This window comes from Pipistrellus kuhlii, unplaced genomic scaffold (genome assembly GCF_014108245.1).
Source record: "Pipistrellus kuhlii isolate mPipKuh1 unplaced genomic scaffold, mPipKuh1.p scaffold_m20_p_1, whole genome shotgun sequence".
Classification (NCBI taxonomy): Eukaryota; Metazoa; Chordata; class Mammalia; order Chiroptera; family Vespertilionidae; genus Pipistrellus; species Pipistrellus kuhlii.
The window spans coordinates 154,316,631-154,336,942 of NW_023425404.1; the positions used below are offsets into that span (position 1 = coordinate 154,316,631).

General features: G+C 49.6%; 1 protein-coding gene across 1 annotated transcript in view; it reads right to left on the bottom strand.

The window, feature by feature from the left end:
* The window catches only part of SHROOM3 (shroom family member 3), a 200,887-nt gene that overhangs the window by 27,022 nt on the left and 153,553 nt on the right, over positions 1-20,312 (bottom strand). The window contains exons 3-5 of the mRNA XM_036413082.2: positions 14,805-14,936; positions 7,020-10,224; positions 1,414-1,487 (exon numbers count right to left, since the gene is read on the bottom strand). Of these exons, the coding sequence (XP_036268975.2) occupies positions 1,414-1,487; positions 7,020-10,224; positions 14,805-14,863 (3,338 nt within the window). The 5' untranslated portion in view covers positions 14,864-14,936. The remainder of the gene's footprint in view (positions 1-1,413; positions 1,488-7,019; positions 10,225-14,804; positions 14,937-20,312) is intronic.

The following is a 20,312-nucleotide window of genomic DNA, read 5'->3' on the forward strand; positions in this document are numbered from 1 at the left end:
TAACCAAAGTCCTTGGCCTCACCTGGAATATGTATTCACTTTAGGCCCAACCACAGGAGCAAGAGCTGCTCTTGGCAGTGGAGGTGGTAACTTAATATCACTTCCTGACCACATTGGCTGCTCCTAAGTGACAGTTTTAGGGTGACTTAGCGAGGTGGGGAATAAAGAAAAAGAGGGAAACAATGACTGCATAAATTATAATAAAAATTAGGGTACTGGCTTGAAACATGGAAGGTAGTAGGGAGGGTTTAAATGCACCATCATTAGTAAACACTGTGGTCAGCAAACTGTGGCTTGTGAGCCACATGCTGCTCTTTGGTCCCTTGAGTGTGGCTCTTCCACAAAATACCACAGCCTGGGTGAGTCTACTTTGAAGAAGTGGCATTAGAAGAAGTTTAAGTTTAAAAAATTTGGCCCTCAAAATTCCAACTGTTTTACTGTTGATATTTGGTTCTGTTGACTAATGAATTTGCGGACAACTGAGTAAGTAGATCAAAGAAGCTAACTCTATGATGAAACAGTAAAACGATATATACACAAGAATGTGGTTCAGGGAAAACTCTTTTGGAATTTTCTACTTATTCAGCTCCATGTGACTAGTTAAAAAATTCAAATTCTAAATAATTTGCCCATTATATTTTTCTATCTGGGAGAAATGATTTTGATGATAAACATTTTTAAAATTTAATTTGTTCATTGATTTCAGAGAGGAAGGGAGAGGGATAGAGAGAAATAGAAACATCAATGATGAGAGAGAACCATCAATCAGCTGCCTCCCACACAACCCCTCCTGGGTGGGGATCGAGCCCGCAACCTGGGCATGTATCCTTGACCGGAATCAAAGCCACGACCCTTCAGTCCGCAGGCCGACGCTTTTTCCACTGAGCCAAACCAGCTAGGGCTGATGATAAATGTTTACAATGACTTTTACTGTTACAGTATATCCTTTAGTGCCTAAACGTTATGATTTAGGACCGTTATTTTTTTATCTCAGGTGCTTCCTGTGAATTTGCCTCCTGTGTGAAGCCATTCATGAAACGCTCATTCCTCTCTGACCACTTTAGTCACCAGGCTGGCCCTCTGCACACAGAACTGGGGGAGATCAGCCACGTGAGAGGCCCCGCGTGTGAGCACAGGTGAGCAGGAGACGCGCATACCCACGAACTATTCTGATGCGATGCTCATTAGAAGCAAAGCGTTGCCTTACCAGCACACACTCAAAATCTACTTTGAACAAGTGCCATTTTTAGAGAAAGTCGTCTATAAATAAAAAAGTTCCCCACAGCCTAGACAAGCGGAGAAGGCACACAGGACACAATGAAACATCGTAATGTCCCATTTCAATTCCTTACTCAGAGGCACACAAACGCTGAACTCCAGCCACATGCATAAGGCAGAGGGCATCACACATACCTGGGTCCAGGGCCAGCCAAGTAATATGGCGCCTTCACAAGACCAGAGCCACCGTCTTCCCCCAAGAGCATATCCTGAAACACAAGAAAGGCACAGCGTATTACCAACACATTTCCTTGAGGGGGTGGAGACAGGAAGGAGCAAGAATAGTCACAGGAGGCCTGCTATTTGTTGTCAGGCACCATGGTGGCGCTCTCCCATACTGCCCCATTTCTCCGCAAAGCCCCGGGAGGGACTGTGGACCCCGCTGCACCGGTGAGGAAGCAGGCCCGGAGGATAGCTCCCGCCAGGTCTCCGTGGCAGAGCCAGGATTTCAACCTCGGTCTGTCTCACCAAGTGCTTCTCCTCGCAAGGGCACTTTCTAAGCAAGAGAAGGCTGCTAACTGTCTCCAGGGTTCAAAACAACTGCTACCCTTGAAATGACAAAAATCAACTCAAAAGGGCCAACTTTCTGCAACAGCCATAGGAAACGTGGGAGATGACAGGAGAGTGCATGACATTTAGCAAAAACCTCCGATGTTCTGACTTATAATTCCAGAAGATATGAATCTGACGTGTAACCAAGCTTAAATATGTTCTCTCTGGGTTTGAAAATGTTTTACCCACATGTCATACCAATTATCTGAGGGCCTTTTCAGGAAGTCGTTATGTGTTGTTTTTTTTGTTCTTAATAAGGGTATTATTGGTTTCCTGAAAGGATCCTAGGCCAGTTTTTGATAGAGTTTTGCCCAGGCAAATAAGTCCCTGATTAGGACAATGTTGCTATTGATGACAAAATATTTAGCTCTCCATTATTTATGCTACTAGGAGACAGGTAGAAAACAAGAAATTAAAGTCCACACATTATCTCATTTAATTCCAGCAATTATTTCATCACTTAATCTGTCCAAAGAGCTCATTGCTCTCCACCCCGTTTTTCTCCCTGCACCCCCAGTCAGTGGTGCAGGTACTAATAAGCAATAAAAGAGCCAAAGGTAGGAGGCGCAAAGAAGAAACCAACCCTGGAAGATTAGTAGTAACTGCAGCTCTCCCTTACTGGGCATTTACTTTGTGACAGACACTCTGCTAAATCCCTTACAGTCCTCCAGTTCTAAGCCTGGAGTTGTGTTAGGCACATGCCATTTCTTCTGCGATTTAATCTAGAACAATCTTTTGCGGAGAGGTAATTGCAGCTCGGAACGGTTCAGTAGTTTACCCACCCACACAGTTAAGTAGGTGGAGGAGCCAGGATTCGAACCATGATCGCTTCAAAACACAGGGTCTTTCTTTGTGATTTTAGCAAGCTGTGTGGAAGCTGAGGTGGCGGCAATGAGACATCAGTGCTTCGAGAAAATACGTCTCTGATTTGCTCAATGATCACTTTGGGGAGTGGGAATCCCCGCTCCCCAGGGAACCGTGTGGTCCTTCCCTGCTGCACCTTCTCTGTTGACAGGAATGTGAAGCTTTGCCAATAATTAACTGGGGAAGCCTGTAGGTCCTCTGCAACCTCCTAACCCAGTATAACTTTTAAATAGAGTTTTCCATTCTGTCATTTCCTTTGAATTATAGTAGGAGCCACGTTGATATCTATGTTAGTGTGGGTAAAATAAGGAAGTCAGACTCAGTAATAGGCTGTCGAGAGAACTCTCTAAACCTCTTGTCAATGAAAGTTGGTTGGAGCATCGTCATGCATGCCAGAAAGGTTCCAGGTTGATCCCTGGTTGGGTGCACAGAGAAGAGTGCAACCTGTCTGTCTGTCTGTCTGTCTTTCTTCCTCTCTCTAGAGAGCAATAAAAACATATCCTCAGCCCAACTGGCACGGCTCAATGGTTGAGCGTCAACCTATGAACCAGGTCATGGTTCCATCCCTGGTCAAGGCACATGCCCGGGTTGCAGGCTGGATCCCCAGTGGGGGGCATGTAGGAGGCAGGCTATCAATGACTGTCTCATCACTGATGTTTCTATCTCTCTTCTTCTCCCTTCCTCTCTGGAATAATGTGTGTATATATATATATAATAAAACAACAACAACAAAATGTGTACTCGGGTGGTGACTAACAAAACAAAATCAATTGGACAGAAGGAAAATGCCTTCCCAATCCAGTAAAAGCTAGGGGAGGATAAATGTCTGTTGTATTTACTTGTTTGGATTAGGTATATGTTCACTGTTAAAGAAGACTTGATTTCTTACTACAGACTAGTAAGAAGTGTACAGTAGGCATAGGGCAATTTAGAGAAAAGCTGGGACTATGGAAGAAATAGTTATAAATATTTGTTTTTTAATTATTATATATCTCATACTTATAATAAAAACACTGAGTACAATGACTGGCACCTAGTACACATATGGTTATTAGCAGCTGTTTGTAATTGTACAATTTGTGGAAAGTTGATTCTGTTCTTTATCCACAAGCTGGAATGGGTGCTGGTTGAGAGGTGCTAAACATGATTTACAAGCTGCGTTCTCCAGAGTCCATGCACCGAGCCATTTCCTCAGCAATTAAACGTCTGGCTCGCCGTCACATGGCGAATGTGCTACATACCAGAAACAGAGGTCTCTGAAAACACAGAGAGAAAAAGACAAGCCTCTAACCAGCATCTGGGGGAGGGGAGGGGGGGCGGCGATATTCCTCACTAGGAATCTTACTTCTTCACAGGTTTATTTTTGTAGCCTCTTTTGCATTTTAGGTCTATGCTGTGAAGAGGTATACATTTCTGTCTCAGTGGCAGAAATGTTTGACTATTTTTCTGCAGGGCCCAGCTACTTAAGAAAAGTTGTTTTCCAAAGTCTCCAAAAAGTAGGAAATAAGCAAGAATTTGTTGTGCCCGTCAGCTCCATCACTAATGTCCACTTGTTCAGCATTTACATCTTTGAGAGGACCGGGAATGAAAGGAGAGGTAACGGGAGGCTGCCTGTTTCAGAGTGGCCCACAGCTGGCTGAGGAGAGGCCAGGCCTGCTGAGGATCGGAGGAGTCTCCGGTTCCAAGGGGTGGCAGCCTTCTGCAGTCATTACTTCAGGCCAAGGAATAATCAATTTCCTAAGCAGAGGAATTTATTTCCATGTTGACCTTATTTTGGAGGCAAAAACTGTCCTTATAAACTTTTGAAAAGGAGCTGAATCCTTGCCCAAAGCTTGTAAAATCCTGCTCTCTTAGCATCTGGCCGGCAGGACGGGACAAGTAACATTTGTTCAGGATGCCGAGGACTGAGCCAGCACCAGAACAGGCTCCATATTTTGGGTTTAACGCAGATGGATGGTCTCTACAGGAAGCATATTGTGACCTAAACGAGGCATTGGCCTGCCGGCTGCGAGTTTGACATGCTTGCTCTTACAGGGTCACTTAATTTCACGGAGTTCTCTGAAGCTGAGGTCAGAAAGATTCTTAATGCCCTCACCAATTCTTAAGGATAAAGTTCCTGGAATTTTTTTTTTAGAAGAAAAGAATGTAACATTTTGAAATAACCACAATAATTATGTGGTGAGAGTACGTTTGCTTTGTTTTTAACTAGTTCTACAAATAAGGTATGAAGAAAATGGATCAGACATGCCATGGCCAGGTCCCAGGGCAGGCAAGGTCTGGCTGATGGAAGAAGGAACCTCAAGAACAGTGTTGGCACAATTATAATCTGGGGATGGTAACCTATTTGCGGAATTTGTAGGAGCAAAACAGCACAGATAACATATTTAGTTTTGAAACAGTTTCCTCCTCTGGTGTCATAGTCCCCAAATTAAATACTATCTAAATATGGTACTCTACTGAACAGGGTGTCTAAATAACATTCTGTATTTATATGTCTTTCTAAAAAGCTTTTCAAATGATATAAAGTACGTAACTGGGTTTGGAGGAATCTATACCACCTATGTTTCTCAAACACTTAACCAGGTTTGAGAAATGTTTGTGGAGGGAAGGCAAAATAACATTCATATCTAACTGATTCCCCAAGAGAGAATGATGACATCTAGTGGTGGCTAAAGAAATAAAATAAAATAAAATAGAAATAACTGAAGAGGATCCAGTTTTTGCCTGAACATTCTGTTTTCTTTAAAACATGTGGAGCAAAATGAAGCAAATGTTTGTTCTGTAGCTATGAACTGAATGGCTAAAGCCCATCAAACTAGCTGCAACTGCATGTTACATATAAGGATTTAAAAGTGTTTAGTGCCCTGGCTGGATAGCTCAGTTGGTTAGAGCATTGTCCCAATATCCCAAGGCGGTAGGTTTGATCCCCAGTCAGGGTACTTTCAAGAAACAACAAATGAATGCATAAATAAGTGGAACAACAAACCGAAGTTTCTCTCATAGCAATAACAATGAATACTTTTTAAAAAGGGTTTTAGTGGTAGGATGAGGAGTGGAAATTAGCTCAGTTCATTCCGAGGGGGAGGAAAATGGCTAGTGAAGTCTTACAGAGGACTGCCTCTATAGATTTGTGTGTGTTTGGGTCTACACTGGAGAGAAAGTATTTCTGAATATCCATGAACAGGAAATACCTGGGAGGGCACAGTGCTTTTGCTCAGAAGGCTGTGTGTATGTGTGTTTCAGAAGCAGTGCTGTAAACATACTTCTCAGGCAGCAATGACTGAATCTTTCTTTGTCCGAAGTTGTTTCCACCAAATACCGCCTCCCACACACAACCCCCAATCCTTGACTTCTCTGCCAGGAAAAACAGAATCTGAGAGGGGGAATGGAGAGATGGTCTCCACTGTGCTAACATATATGTGAATTCCTATGTCGGTAAGTGGAAAGGGAGCCATGAGGGAGGCCACTGATTGGCAGTGGAATGTGGAGCTGGAGGATGGGCTAAGAATTAGGGAAATTAATAGACGCCCGGGAGTCAAGAGAGCTCAGGTCTATTCTTAGCTCTGCCTGAAATTTCCCCCGGAAAGCACTTCACAGTCTTTGCATAGTTTAGAGCCTTTATTAGAAAACCCTTTTGTCTGAGAACTGAAATGTCTGGGATTCATTCTCCTGCCTCACCAGGACAGTGCACAGAAAGAGCTCAGATGGGAGTCAGAGAAACAGGGCTTTGATTTGGATAATGTGCTCTACTGCATAGGATTATTATGAAGATTAACGAGATAAATGTACTGGTCAAGCATACTCAGCTGAGGGCCTGGGACTCAATAACCCTTTAAAATCAATAACTCTATTTTGCAAATGCAAAAGTCAAACAGAAACATAGAGGGTGAAAAGCTAAAATATTTAAAACTTGAGACAGCCTCTATTCCTTGAATTTTTTTTTTAAAAAAGGCAAAAAAAGATAATCCCTAACTTTTCCTAACCACATACTCTTGCACTGAGAGGTGAGTGACCTCCTAAAATGAAGCAATTATATATAATATGTATTATATACACACATACACACACAAACATATAAAGATATCTATGTAAGATGCATGTATCTATTTAAGACATCCATACAACCACATGAATATCCACATTTATCCTTGTCTCTGTAAGGCTATCAGACAGGGGCACCAAGGAAGAAATGATCTCTTAACAAATGCTCCTCTCCTGCATGTAAAAGGAGCATCAATGAGGGGAAGGAGGGGATAGAGGAGAAGCGATACAGCTTCCAGGGCCCCAAAGGCCATGCCCACCCAGGACCTGCTGTCTGCACCTACCTGCAGCTTCTTGTGGGTGGTGGGAGATGACCGTGACCTCACGTGCACAGGCACCGCCAGGAAGTCCGAGCGCTCCAGCAGGTCCTCAGCCGACATGGACTTTGCAGCCCTCCCGGCCGCGGCCCCCCACGAGGAGGGCTCCCCCGGGAGGGTCCTGTCCGCCCTCTGGTTGCCTTTTGCTCCACCGGGCAGCTCCCTCTGGGCTTGGTCCCCGCGGCGCCTTTCTCCCAGGAGGCGGCCGCTGGCGAAGGAGCTGCTGCGGTCTCGGGCCCCGCGCAGGGGTTCGCCCGCCGCCAGCAGGAGGGCGGCCTCCCTGCGGGGCTGCAGGCCCGGCTCCCGCAGGGAACAGAGGCTGGCGGCCGCGCTGAGGCCGGGCTGCAGGGGCTGCAGGTAGGAGCCGGGCGCGCGCTCCTGCAGCCCGGGCTCCTGCAGGCCCCCGGGCCCGGGCCGCTTGCCCATCTTGCGCTGCACGTAGTCGGCCAGGGCGCTCTGCTGGAACTGCTTCAGCTCGGGCCCCGACAGGCTGAGCGTGGAGCAGGCCCTGCCGTCCCGCTCGAAGAGGCGGCGCCGGTCGGCCACTGAGCTCTCCGGGAGGCAGCGCAGCGCCGCCGGCCTCGGGGCGCCCAGGGGTGCCGGCCCGGCCTCCTCCTCCTCCTCCTCCGAGACGCCCACCTCGTTCATCTTCTCGGGCTCCGAGTAGGAGCGCTTCTTCTGCTCGGGGTCCAGGCGCCGGCGGGGCCCCCTCCGGGCGGCCACCACAGGGGGCGCGGGCCGGCCGCCCCGGGCGGGGGTCACGCTGTGCCGCTCCCGCGGGGTGTGCGGGGAGGCGGACGCCGCCGCCGGGGCCTCCGGGCTCCGCAGCCCCACGTGGGCTGAGGCTGGTCGGGGGCGCCAGGGCCTGGAGGCCCCCGCAGCCCCGGTCCCGGGCTCCAGGTCGCGGCGCCGGAAGGAGGTGGCCCCCAGCACGCGGGTCTGCGCGTCCTTGATGCTGTTCCTGTAGGCGCGGCTGAAGGGCGCGTCCAGCACCGGCGACTCCGGGGTGCCGGGCCTGGGGTCCCGCCACGGGGCATCCTCCCCGGCCTCGCTGCAGAGCTGGAAGGTGCTCTGGCTGCGGAGCAGGTGGGTGTCCCGCCTCGGGGGATGCTCGCTGCCTTGCAGCGGGGAGCCCCGGCTGCCCTCGGCGCCCCTCTTCAATTGCTGACCACCGTAAGGCTGCCAGGACACTTCTTCCAGCTTCGGGTCCCCGTTCTTGAAGGGGTGCTGCTCCCCGTTGCCCAGGGGTTCCGCGGATTGGGAAAGGTGGGTGTTGGCGTGTGTCTCCTCCTGGAAGTCCGTCCTGGAGGTGGGGGCCAGCTTGGCGGGCCTGTAGGCGTAGCCATTGGCGGAGCAGCTGCCCACGCTCGGGGGCCTCTGGCGCCCCTGCTCTCGCTGCTCGATCCTGGAGACCTTCTCCAGCACGGAGCAGTGCGGCTTCCCGTACTGGAAGCTGGGGGGCAGGGCCGAGGTGCTGCTGGAGCTGAGCCTCCTCCGGCCCAGGCTGGACGGCTGCTGGCCCGGCGGGGAGGGCGGCTCTGGTTCCTCGGGCCTCGCCTCCGAAAGTGGGAAAGAGGTCAACGCACCGGCTTTCCCCTCGGGCCTCGGGCAGGAAACCGGCCTGTCCGGATGGCTCCGGTGATCAGGAACCACCACTTTCCTCCCAGGGCCCTCTGCCTTGGGGTGGCCTCCTGCCTCCAGGCTGCTCTGCCTCCTGAGACTCTCAGGAATGTTCTGGAGAGAGGAGAAGGCTGACTTGGCCTTGCCAAAGTGGCCAGCCGGGCTCTGGCTCGGGCCTTCTCTCTCCAGCCCCTGCGGGAGGTTGGCATTGTGGTCTTCTTGGAAGTCGCCCTCCCAGAGCTCCGTGGGCCTGGAGGGTCTCCTGCCATCGCCCGCCGGCCAGGCCTGCGCCTGGGGGGACGGGATGTGGTGGTAGGTAGGGGCCGGTTTGTTGCTCTGGGGGCTCTTCCTCTCACTGGGATGTGGGCCGGTGCCCTGGAGCGGTGTGAGACGCAGCGCCGGCCTTGGTGCGCCCAGGGGCGCGGGCTCGGCCTCCTTCACGTTGTCAGGCACGGGAGGGAAGTGGACTCTGACGGGGACACATCGGCCTGGAGTTTCCGGTGTTCTCTCTGCGAGGGACAGAGATTCACGCTCTAGGGGTTGGTAGAAGGCAAACGCGGGTCTGCTGGGTCCGTTCTGGTTTCCATTCTCATCGAGGCTGGCAGCCGTCTTGTCACAGGGCCCCCGAGGAGTCGCATAGCCGCTCTCCTTGGCCAGGGCGGGGTAGAGCGTGCCGTTACTGCTCGCGGAGGGCGGAGGCACCTGGGCAAAGTGTGGCTCCAGGGACGGCACCGGGTAGATGCCGGTCGGCAGCAGAGGCTGGCCGGGCTGGGCCTTCTGGGGATAACGGTGCTTGGGCTTCACCGGCGGGCTGCTCTCGGGACTCTTCTCCAGCACCGTATGCAGCTGCTCCTCCACAAAGGGGGACTTCAGGGCGCCCGGAGAGCTTGCCTGAGGCCGGCAGGGCCGCTTCTGGTCGAGGCTGGACCACGAGCTGGGCCGCTCTCTGTGCCGGAAGGCCGCGTAGCTGTCACTCCGCGCGGGGGGCAGCGGCGCGCCCGCCTTCGGAGGCAGGTTGTCCGTGGTCGTCTCCAAGGAGCCGGAGCCCTGCTGGCTCCAGGAGGGGGGCGGCCCCCTCCGGCCCCGAGGAACAGGATGCCCTTTGTCGTAGCCCTGACCGTCCGCGGAGGCCGGGGCCTCCCTCCCCTGGAGGAGCAGGGCTGACGAGTTCACCTCGTACTCTGCGGACACCCTCCTCTGGGGATCGTAGACGGTCTTGACATAGCGGATGTCTGCCTGCCTCAGCCCGTCCAGGAGGCCACCCTGAGCAGAAGCGTCCATGGAGCCGGACCGCTCCCGGCCTGGCACGCCGGGGGGCGGGTACTCCAGGATGCTGGAGCTGGTGGAGAAGGAGCTGTACGCCGAGTCCCTCTTGTTGTGGAGGTGGCCGAGCTGGTCGATGCTGCTGGTGGACTTGGCAGGGGAGAGGAGGTGGCAGGCCGGGTATCCCCCGCTGGGCTCCAGGCTCTCCATGCTCCCCTGGGAGCTGCAGTGGTCAGGGCTCCGCCTCAGATACGCATGGTCGTAGTTGGAGAGGTCACTTGTAGAGGAGCTGGAAGGAGGGAAGACAAGCAGTCAGCGCCACTGAGCTGGTACCAGGCACAGGACGCAGCTTATATTTACTCTGGCGCACGATGTTTGGTGTTTGGAAGGTTGGGTGAAAAAAGCCATATTTGGCCTCCCTCTGCCTCCCCGTGCGCCGCTACCAGGAGTAATTGCCCAACACTGTAACCCGTGTGCGTTTCTAATCAATCACCCGGGCTTGCAAAGGGAGGGACGGGAAGAAGCCATGTAGCCTTCAGGCACAGACAGCACATTCACGTGATTTGCTATGTGCTGGAAAGATGGAGTGTGCCAAGAAAGGAGAGCGGTGGGGGAGGAGGGGGGGAAGAGGAGAGGAGGAAGAGCGAGTGACACTGAGATTTCGTGTCTCTTGGGGCTCGTTGTGGGAAGAAGGGGACATGCTTAGAGACCAGGCGAGCGAACGGGCGAGGGAGACTGTGCATACATGTGTACGTTTCTAGTTACTATCTTTCCTTTTTTGTGGAACGGAAGGCATTCCACCCTGGCAACCTTCTTGGAATCTCAATTGTACTGGAGATTGTTGGTGAGGAGAAAGCTGAACACAAAGCCGAGAAATCAGAGTCAGAAAGCATGGACGGGGCAGGGAAGGAGAGGGAAGCTTTACACGAAGTCTCAACCACGACGCCCGTCACCCACGGGTGACCTCCCGCAGCCCGAGCTCAGCCTCGTAGGAGGTGAGACCGCCTGTGTGAGCTCCTCCTCCAGGGGGTTTTCGGAGCCTCGCCGCGGAACGGGAGAGGACTCTCACTCCTGGCACTGCACAGCCTAGAAAGTTGCCTCAACTCAAAATTCCCCTTATAATTAGCCTTAATTATAAGCTTAGAATATACTTTACCCAGCATGTTGGGGGCAGGAGGGCATACAGGAAGGAGCAAGTGGTTCAGAAAATCGGAACAGCAGTCTCCAGGGTTCAAATGTTTGTGACTCACGATTATTCTCTAAAGAAGGGAAAATCACTAGGAGCTCTCACCTAAGAGTTTCCACTTTTACATGAATAGGCACTTAGGCACTGTTAAAGGTTACGGAGCTGCTATTATATTTCTAGATCTCAGCTGAGCAAAGACGGTGTCTTGGTTGGTTGAGTAGGTAATGATGCATACTGGCTGGACTGTCTCCAGAGTATATGGCGAGGGTCTAGAAGGACCATATTCTGAGTCAATACTGGTGCTGGAATTCAAGGAAGAGCAAACTATATTTTTAGTGGCTAACTTTAAGAATGTAACTTTTCGCCGAAACTGGTTTGGTTAGAGCGTCGCTCTGCGGACTGAAAGGTCCCAGGTTCGATTCTGGTCAAGGGCACGTACATTGGTTGCGGGCACATCCCCGGTAGGGGGTGGGCAAGAGGCAGCTGGCTGAAGTTTCTCTCTCATAGACGTTTCTAGCTCTCTATCCCTCTCCCCTTCTCTCTGTAAGAAAAATGAATTATACATTATTTTTAAAAAAAAAGAATGTAACTTTTCTTTCTTTCTTTTTTAAATATGTTTTTAATGGTTTTAGAGAGAGAGGGGCAAACATTGACCAGCTGCTTCCTGCACGCACCCTATTTGGGGTCAAACCTGCAGCCTGAGCTAGTGCCCTGACCGGGAATCCAACCGGGGGCCTTTAGGTTCACGAGGTAACGCTCAACCACTGAGCCACTCCAGCCGGGCCAAGGTGGCACTGCTAATAGTGGGTCAGAAGAACCTGGAGTTAACAGAGATGACAGCCTTACCCTCAAGATGAATGTGCCAAAGTTCTTACTGTGGCCTGGCTACTTTTCCAACCTCATTTTCTACTGCTCTCCTTCTTGCTCACGGCACTCCAGCAGGATGGCTTCCTTACTAACTCAAATCCCATCTCAGGTCTCAGCAGCCTTTGTACTCCCCGTCCCCACCACATAAAATGCTCCTACCTGGCTCACTCCTTCTTCGTCTCTGCATCAGAGAACACCTGGAACTCACTATCTAACGAGCACATCTCCCCTCGCTCCCTGTAACTCTGCTTCATTTTCCTCATAGCACTAACCAAACGTGACATGTTGCATTCTCTATTTTGTGTGCTAAAAAAAATATTCTCTAGGTATTAAAACATAGCAAAAAGCACAAAACAAGTGTATGAAAAGACCTCCTAAAGTGTGTTTACCAAAGATTAATTCCTTAGCTGATCAAATATGTTTTGAAAACACTGGGCTAAATAAGTTAAACAATTTTATTTACTGCAAAGGCTTCTGAGTCTCCAATAAACTATTGTTCTTGGAATGTTCTGAAAGGAAAATACACTAAGCAGTGTTTTCTAAACTTAATTTGACCTTAGAAACGTTTCCAAGGGGCATGTAATAAGTTACTATTCCATGGAACACATCTTGGGCAACAAATAAGTATTATAGAGTGGGGGGCTTTTTATGTCTCGTTCATCTGAAACAGAGTGGGTACTCAGTATGTATTTGCTTGAATGAACAAATCAATGGATACTGGAGTATTTTGATACTGTTATTTTATCCTCTTGTGAGGGGACTGGACCAGAGACTTGTTTAAAATGTTTTAATTGATTTCAGGGAGAGGAAGAGATAGAAACATTGATCAGACAGAAACATCAATTGGCTGCCTCCTGTACACCCCCTACTGGGGATCGAGCTTTCAACCTGGGCACGTGCCCTGATTGGGAATCGAACCTGTGACCTCCTGTATGGGACACGCTCAACCAAGTGAGCCATGCCAGCTGGGCTGGACTTTTCAAGGTCTCTTCTAAAATACTTTAATAGTGTGGGACCACTGCGTGAGATTTCTGTAGGACAGCAAGAAGACAGCGACAAAGGTCTGACAGAGAGCAGCAGAAACACAATTTCAGTGAAATCCAGGCCAGTTTGCAGACAGTGAAGTCTTCCGTCTCTTTGTCTTTCTCCCTCCTTCTCTCCTCACGCCTGCTTCTCCCCCTTCCTTGAGCCCCCTCATTCTCCTGCTTCTTAATGAGAAACAGATTCATACACTTAGGACTGCGATTGGCTTTCTGGAACTAAAGGAAGGCTGTCAGAGGGACGCCGACAGGCTGATGCAGCACACGAGACCACTAGGTGCCACTGTGCTCCTCACAAAGGCACCTCCAGGACAGCTGCCCCTGTGGGACCCTCTGGGCAGAGCTTAGGGCTGGGGTGAAGCCTCTGCCAGAGCTGCAAGCCCAGGTCATGCAGTGACAGGAATCATGGACGATCGGTGCTGGGTTAGAAGAGAATCCACACGTCCGTCACACTGTGGGAATCTGAGCTTTCCTTTCTCCCTCTGTACCCCACACAGTGCTTTTGGGCTGACAGTCAAGTGTCAGGGGAAGCAAGGACAGATCCACCTGCCTAAACCCCTCCGGAGGGTGGGATGGGGAGGAGGAAACAGACGGAGAAGCGCAGCCTTTAGAATATTGCACTTCTGATGCCAACTCCACCCTCCTCCGGAGGCCTCTCGGAGCTCCACAGTCACGGTTAGCAGATGTTCTGAGCACCCGATGCAGCAGTCTTCTCTCTGCCTTGGGGCCGGCATGTTTTTCAGGTCGCAGTGTGATTTCAGATTTGGGGGTCTCTTAAAGTTAGGGGTTAGGAGGCTCCCAAGAGCCCACTGTTTAGGGCAATCTGTCAATACACACTTGGATTTTATAAGTGTGTGCTGGGTGATGCCATTACCTTTGAAGTTCATTACCAGGTTTCACTGTGCCTCTGATAGGTCTTCAGCCTAATTATTATAACTATTGGTCATCAGAAAACTACACTAAATGTTTTACATGTTATTTTGTTTAACCTTCACTGTGGTCCATTGAGAGATTCATTTCATTTCATTTTACCAACGAGGAAACCAAGATCAGAGAGGTTACACGATTTGCTCAGGCTCATGCAGTAGGAGGTGAATTTGAGATTTAAGCCTGTGTCTGACGTGACATACCCAGTGCCTTACCATTATGCTGTCCCTGCCACCCTTTTAGCCCCAGGCACCTAACCTTCTACAGGCCTTCAACCCTGACTGCCCAATGTGCAAAACCACTGTGGGGGTGGGGCTCTGTTCTCTGAGCACAGATGGCTCAGAGGCAAGAATGAATCCCACCAGGGTTACCCTCCAATCTCCCTACTATTACCCTTACCCAGCCCTCCCAAAGAGGGGTCAAGCACCAGAGCCTGACTCCCTGAGATCGGAAGATGAATTCCAGTCTGTGTGGGTTCCAGGTCTGCAAAAATGCAGGGGAACCCTCTCTTAGCAGAAAGGACATGAAGCATTGAGGGAAGAAGTATATCAGTATTTCTAGTGTAACTGAGAAATGTATGAGAATCAACAGACCCAATAAATATCTCAGATCGCTAGCCAGGGCTCAAAATAATGCTGTCCTTGCTTCACACCGCCCTGGCCAAGGAGATCAAGTGAGTGGTACCCAGGTTAGGAATTTTAAGAGGATGAGGAAGGTACTGGTTACATGGATATCCTACTCAGGGTAAATAGGGGAAAGTGTTCTCAAAGCAGAAAAAAAAAAATGTTCTTTCAGGGAGCAGGACATTTGAAGGACAGAAACTCCTGGGTCTCAGCTTCAGCCACTTACCTGGAATGGTAGCTCTGGGGCCAAGGAGTGCCAATCGTGCCCTGAGATATTTGCATCATGCTGGCATTGGGTTGGTTCTCCTCGATTTTTGTTGAATGCCACGAGTGTGGTCGGCTCGCAGGTTCGCTGCGCCTGGGGAGACAAGGAAAGGGACCCCAACATCAGCAGCATTCTCAGCCGAGTCTTGTCACCAATGTGATTTATGCATTTGAAAAAAGAATGCTGTCTCTTTTCCTCAGAGATTAAAAAAAATCAAATTAACACAGAAAGTAGATTTCGGTGCTTATTTATTTTACCATTGTTAGTCTCTGCTTTTTAATATTTTAATTTTCATTTTGACAAAATTTCAAGCTAATATAAAAATGTAGTAAACCTAGTATGAAGAATTCCCATGTAGCTGAAGCCGGTTTGGCTCAGTGGATAGAGCGTAGTCTGCGGACTGAGGGGTCCCAGGTTTGATTCCGGTCAAGGGCATGTACATTGGTTGTGGGCACACCCCCAATAGGTGGTATGTAGGGGGCAAGTCGATGTTTCTCTCTCATCGACGTTTCTAGCTCTCTGTCTCTCTCCCTTCCTCTCTGTGGAAAATCAATAAAATATATTTAAAAAAAATTCCCATGTAAACCCTAGTGCACTGTTGGTAAGAATGCAAATTAGAACAGCAGGAGGGAGACTAGAGGCTCTTCAAATAATTCAAGTTATAACTACCTAGCAACCCACTTCTGGGTATGTATCCAAAGAAATTAAAGCCAGGATCTCATACAGATAGCTGTACTCACATGTTCATTGCAGCATTATTCATGATAACCAAGACATGGAAACAAACCTAAGTATCCATCAATAATGGAATGGATTTTATAAGTGTGCTATATAAAAAAAAAAAAAGTGGTACTATATATATGCAATGGATTACTAACCAGCCACGAGAAAGAAGAAAATCCTGCCACTTGCAACAAGTTGAATGGAACTGGAGGGCATTATGCCCAGTGCAATAGACCAGAGAAAGACAAATACTGTATGATACCACTTATATGGGAGACCTAAAAAAGTCAATCTCAGAGTGTGGGTAGGTGTTGGGGGAGTAGGGGAGAATTTTGGTCAAAGGGTATATATTTCAAGTTAAAAGATGAACAAATTCTGCCCAGGCCAGTGTCGCTCAGTTGGCTGGGTATCTGTGCACCAGAAGGTTCCCAGTTCAATTCCAGACCAGGGCTCCTGCCCAGATTGTGAGCTTGATCCCTGGAAGGGGCCAATGGATGTCTCTCTTCCCCTCTCCTTTCCTTTTTCTCTAAATATACAGAATCTTGCCAAAAATGGTTTGGCTCAGTGGACAGAGCGTCAGCCTGTGGACTGAAAGGTCCCAGGTTCGATTCCGGTCGGGGGTATGAGCCTTGGTTGTGGGCACATCCCCAGTGGGGGGTGGGCAGGAGACAGCTGATTGATGTTTCTCTCTCATCGATGTTTCTAACTCTTCCTCTCTGTAAAAAAAATCAATAAAATATAAAGAGGTAAAAATAAAAATACAGAATCTTTTTTAAAAAAAGATTAACAAGTTCTGGGGAAGAATGTACAGCAAAGTGATTATAACTAATAACATTGCATCAAGTACTTGAAAGTTGCTAAGAGAGATCTTAAATGTTCTCACCACAATAAAGAAATGGTAACCACCTGGTGGGATGGAGGTGGTAGGTAACCCTTTGGTGGCCATCACTTTTTGCAATTTACAAATGTACTGAATCAACACGGTGTACATCTTAAACCTGCACAGTGTATCAACTGTATCTCAATAAAGCTGAGGGAGCGAGAATTCCCACATCAGCTTCACCTAGATTTCAGACATGTTAACTTTTTATGCTATGTTAATTTAAAGCACACAAAGCTGCTTTGGTTTTTCTTGGCCTTGGCTTATCAATACGTAAAGACAGGAGGAGTAATTCTTTCACAGCTCCCAAGGATAGTGCTTCCTGGGGACTCTGATGGCCTCCGTCATACAGCCCGAGGCCGGATAAATGCTATTATTTTAATTCCTTAGTAAGAACTACATAAAACCAGCGGCTACCCTTGGTGGCAACGCTGCTCCAAGTTACGTAAGTAGAATAAACAGCAAGACGCTCTCCAAAACAGCCTCTCATGTTGGAAAGTCAGTGACTTCAACTTATAAACATCCCGTCCTTCTAACGAAGACTGGACGAAGCCAGTGGGAAAGAGTGGGTGTCCCTCAGACTGCGAGGCTGAAGATTGGACTTGGACGAAGGACTGCACTACTATAGAAGGCCAGAGGCCGGAGCGGGGCTGTGCTTGATTTCTGGCAGAAAAGTGAGGTGAGCGACCAGGCATTTATTTCACGCTGAGCAGTTCTGACAGATAAGACGGAAGGGGAATTTTTCTGCAGTTTAGACACACTTTGGAGATCCAGGAATCCACGTTGATGTGTTGCAGATAAAGCTGCATGTCCACAGATGACTTTTCTATGAAAAAATAAACTGACTTTTGTAATTTAAATGAGAAATCATTCCGCTGATGCCAGTAAGACTTCACGTGCTAAGTACATCAGAATAATACCAGCCCAGTACTAGGAGACGTGGGTGCTCATCCTGCATTTCTTTCTTTTGAAAAAAATATATTTCATTGATTTTTTACAGAGAGGAAGAGAGAAGGATAGAGAGTCAGAAATATCGATGATACATCGATCAGCTGTCTCCTGCACACCCCCTACTGGGGATGTGCCCGCAACCAAGATACATGGAATTGAACCTTGAGTCCCAGGCTGACGCTCTATCCACTGAGCCAAACAGGTCAGGACTCATCCTGCATTTCCATTAGCCTGCCACATGACCCTGAGAAAGTCACTTCTCCACCAGAAGCCTTTGTTCCTATAAAAAAAAGAGCCGAGACCGGTTTGGCTCAATGGATAGAGCGTCGGCTTGGGGACTGAAGGGTCCCGGGTTCGATTCCGGTCAAGGGCATGTACCTTGGTTGCGGGCATATCTCCAGTAGGGGGTGTGCAAGAGGCAGCTGATCGATGACTCTCTCTCATCAATGTTTCTAACTCTCTATCTCTCTCCCTTCCTCTCTGTACAAAATCAATAAAATATATATTTAAAAAAAAAAAAAGAAGGCATTAAGCGAAGAGGCTGAGTTAACCCTGTTTTAATAATGTATAAGAAAGACACTGAAGGACTTGCCAAGAGAGATAATGATTTAAAAAAAATACATATATCTCAACTCTCTGAAGAAAGGTTTTGGTGATAGGAAACTTATTTTGTGTGACATTAGGAGATACAGACACATAAGATTTTCAGCAGTCAGTTACTAAATATTTATTGAATTGAAAGAGCCTATAGTCTTAACCACTCTGAGTTTACTTATCAGTAAACGTCAGATTATAACAATCTATTTATAGTATTTTTTTGGTGAGATTAAAAATGAAATAACGTACTTGACCTATAGTAAGAGCTCCATAAATGTTGAACATAATTATCCTCGGTCATTCCTTATGATTGAGCTGATAAAGACTAGAGCGGCTAGGGAGACAAGTCAGTGGGAGAGAAGTCACTCAGAGAGACAGGAAGGGGAGAAAGAAGCTGAGTGAGTAGAGGAGAGGGGAATGGGCAGGGACTATGGATAGAGGTGAATCAGCCAGCTCTGAGCCCCCAGTAAGATCAGGAACAACTGACTATGTGTAACTACCTATGGCAGAGGCTGGCCTAAGACTCCCTGTGCTCACAGCCTGATGGGCCCTGGCCATGCTTACGAGGCAGGGAGCTGCCAGGCAGTGGCTGTCACATCTAGTCGGGAGGTAACCGCAGGCCAAGAGGGAACAGACCCTGCTCACCCGGAAACCAGGGAAAAAAGAACCTGAAGGAAGTGGCGGCACAGCTGCGCTAAAGAGAGGACATAGGATGCAAAACCAAGAGACCAACAACGAAAGCCAATACGTTACAATTTTCCTGTCTCCTTGCCCCCATAACTAACCCTCATAGCAGGGCCCAGCTAACCCAGACCACAGCGTCAGCACTGCCCCAGAGGTGAATCCGTCCCGTTCTCCGAGGGAGACGGGGAGCTCTGGGTGAACGGCTCCGTGTCTTAGCAGTTCGGCATTCTTGCCGTGAGCCCTCGGATGCCCGCTCCTGGGAAACTAGGTTCTTCAACCGGTTTCTCGAAGCCGGCCACCTCCCCTGAGCCCCAGCTCCTCGCTGACTTAGATTCCTGCGTTACCTTCCAGTTCCAGCCAGGGTGTGAAATCCCTCTTGGTGCTCCTGTTCTCTCTGACCCCACCACAGAGCCCGAGTCCCAGAGACAGAGCTCAAACCCATTTCCAAATGACTACGTGCTCAATTCATATGACTAATCACTCAGGAAAAACCAGGACTTATTGAAAAAAAACGGTGTCTCTTTTTCATGAGGCCCTGGGTCCAAAGGGTCCAAAAGACAGGAGAAAGGACAGAGGGCCACCTTCCCGCCCGTGGTCGGCAGGACCCTCTCTGGAGCAGGCGGCTAGTCCTGCGACCAGGAACTGGCCTCGAGGAGCTGCCGGACGCGGGTGAGGAGTGACCAGCCTCGCACCTGACAACACGGAGGCGGCCCTTCAGCCTCATCCCCCAACGGCAGGTCCGTGCACGGCTCCAGGACGGGGGCCGAGCAGCTCTTCCCTCCCCGGGGAAACGGACAGGCCCTGACACATCCCACAAGCTCTGCAGAAGGAAGGTCCCTCTCCCGCGTGCAGATGGAGGGTGAGGTAATGGGTGCTGAGCGCCAGCCGTTCCCCAGGAGCCCTCCGGTCTAAACCTCCAAGGAGAGAAGCGAAGAGGCGGCCAGACTCTGTTATCAGTTGTTGCTCCTCCTCCAGGAAGGGCCAGGCGCGTTGCGGGAAGCCCTAAACCAGTCTGCGGTGTGGAGAGAGCCGTGCACGGCACAGTGAAGGCGGACGGAGCCGTTCCACCCCGGCTGGGTGCTTGGAAGACAACAGTGAGGCTTTCTTTCCCATGTAAGCTACCCAGACTTCACCTCCGTTTCCTTTGCACTCGTCCCCGGGACATCTGTACGACATGTAGACTTTCCATATGTCAGCCACTATACTGGCACGGGAGATACGAGGAACAATAAAGTGCCAGCAGACCCAAACAATTCACAGGATAATAGAAGCAATAACCGAGTAAACGGCTGAACGTAACGTGATTGGGTCTGCACCAGAGACCTGAGCAAGATGCTCAGGGAACACAGAGGAGGGGGCGGGGGGGGCCTAGCACTGTGGGGTTAGGTCAAGAAGCCTCACTTTTAACTAAATCACAAGATTTCTCCAGGTGGAAGGTGGGGATAGGAGTGGGGGAGGGGGGACATCCAGGTAGAAGACGTGGCATGACAAATGCATAGAAATGTGCAGGCACACAGTACACGCAGAAGCAGCGATGATGACTAAGGGGAAGAGTGAGCAGCAGCAGAAGGTGTAGGTAGGAGGGGGCAGACCTTACCATGCCTCTAGGGCAGGAGTGAGGAACCTATTTTCTG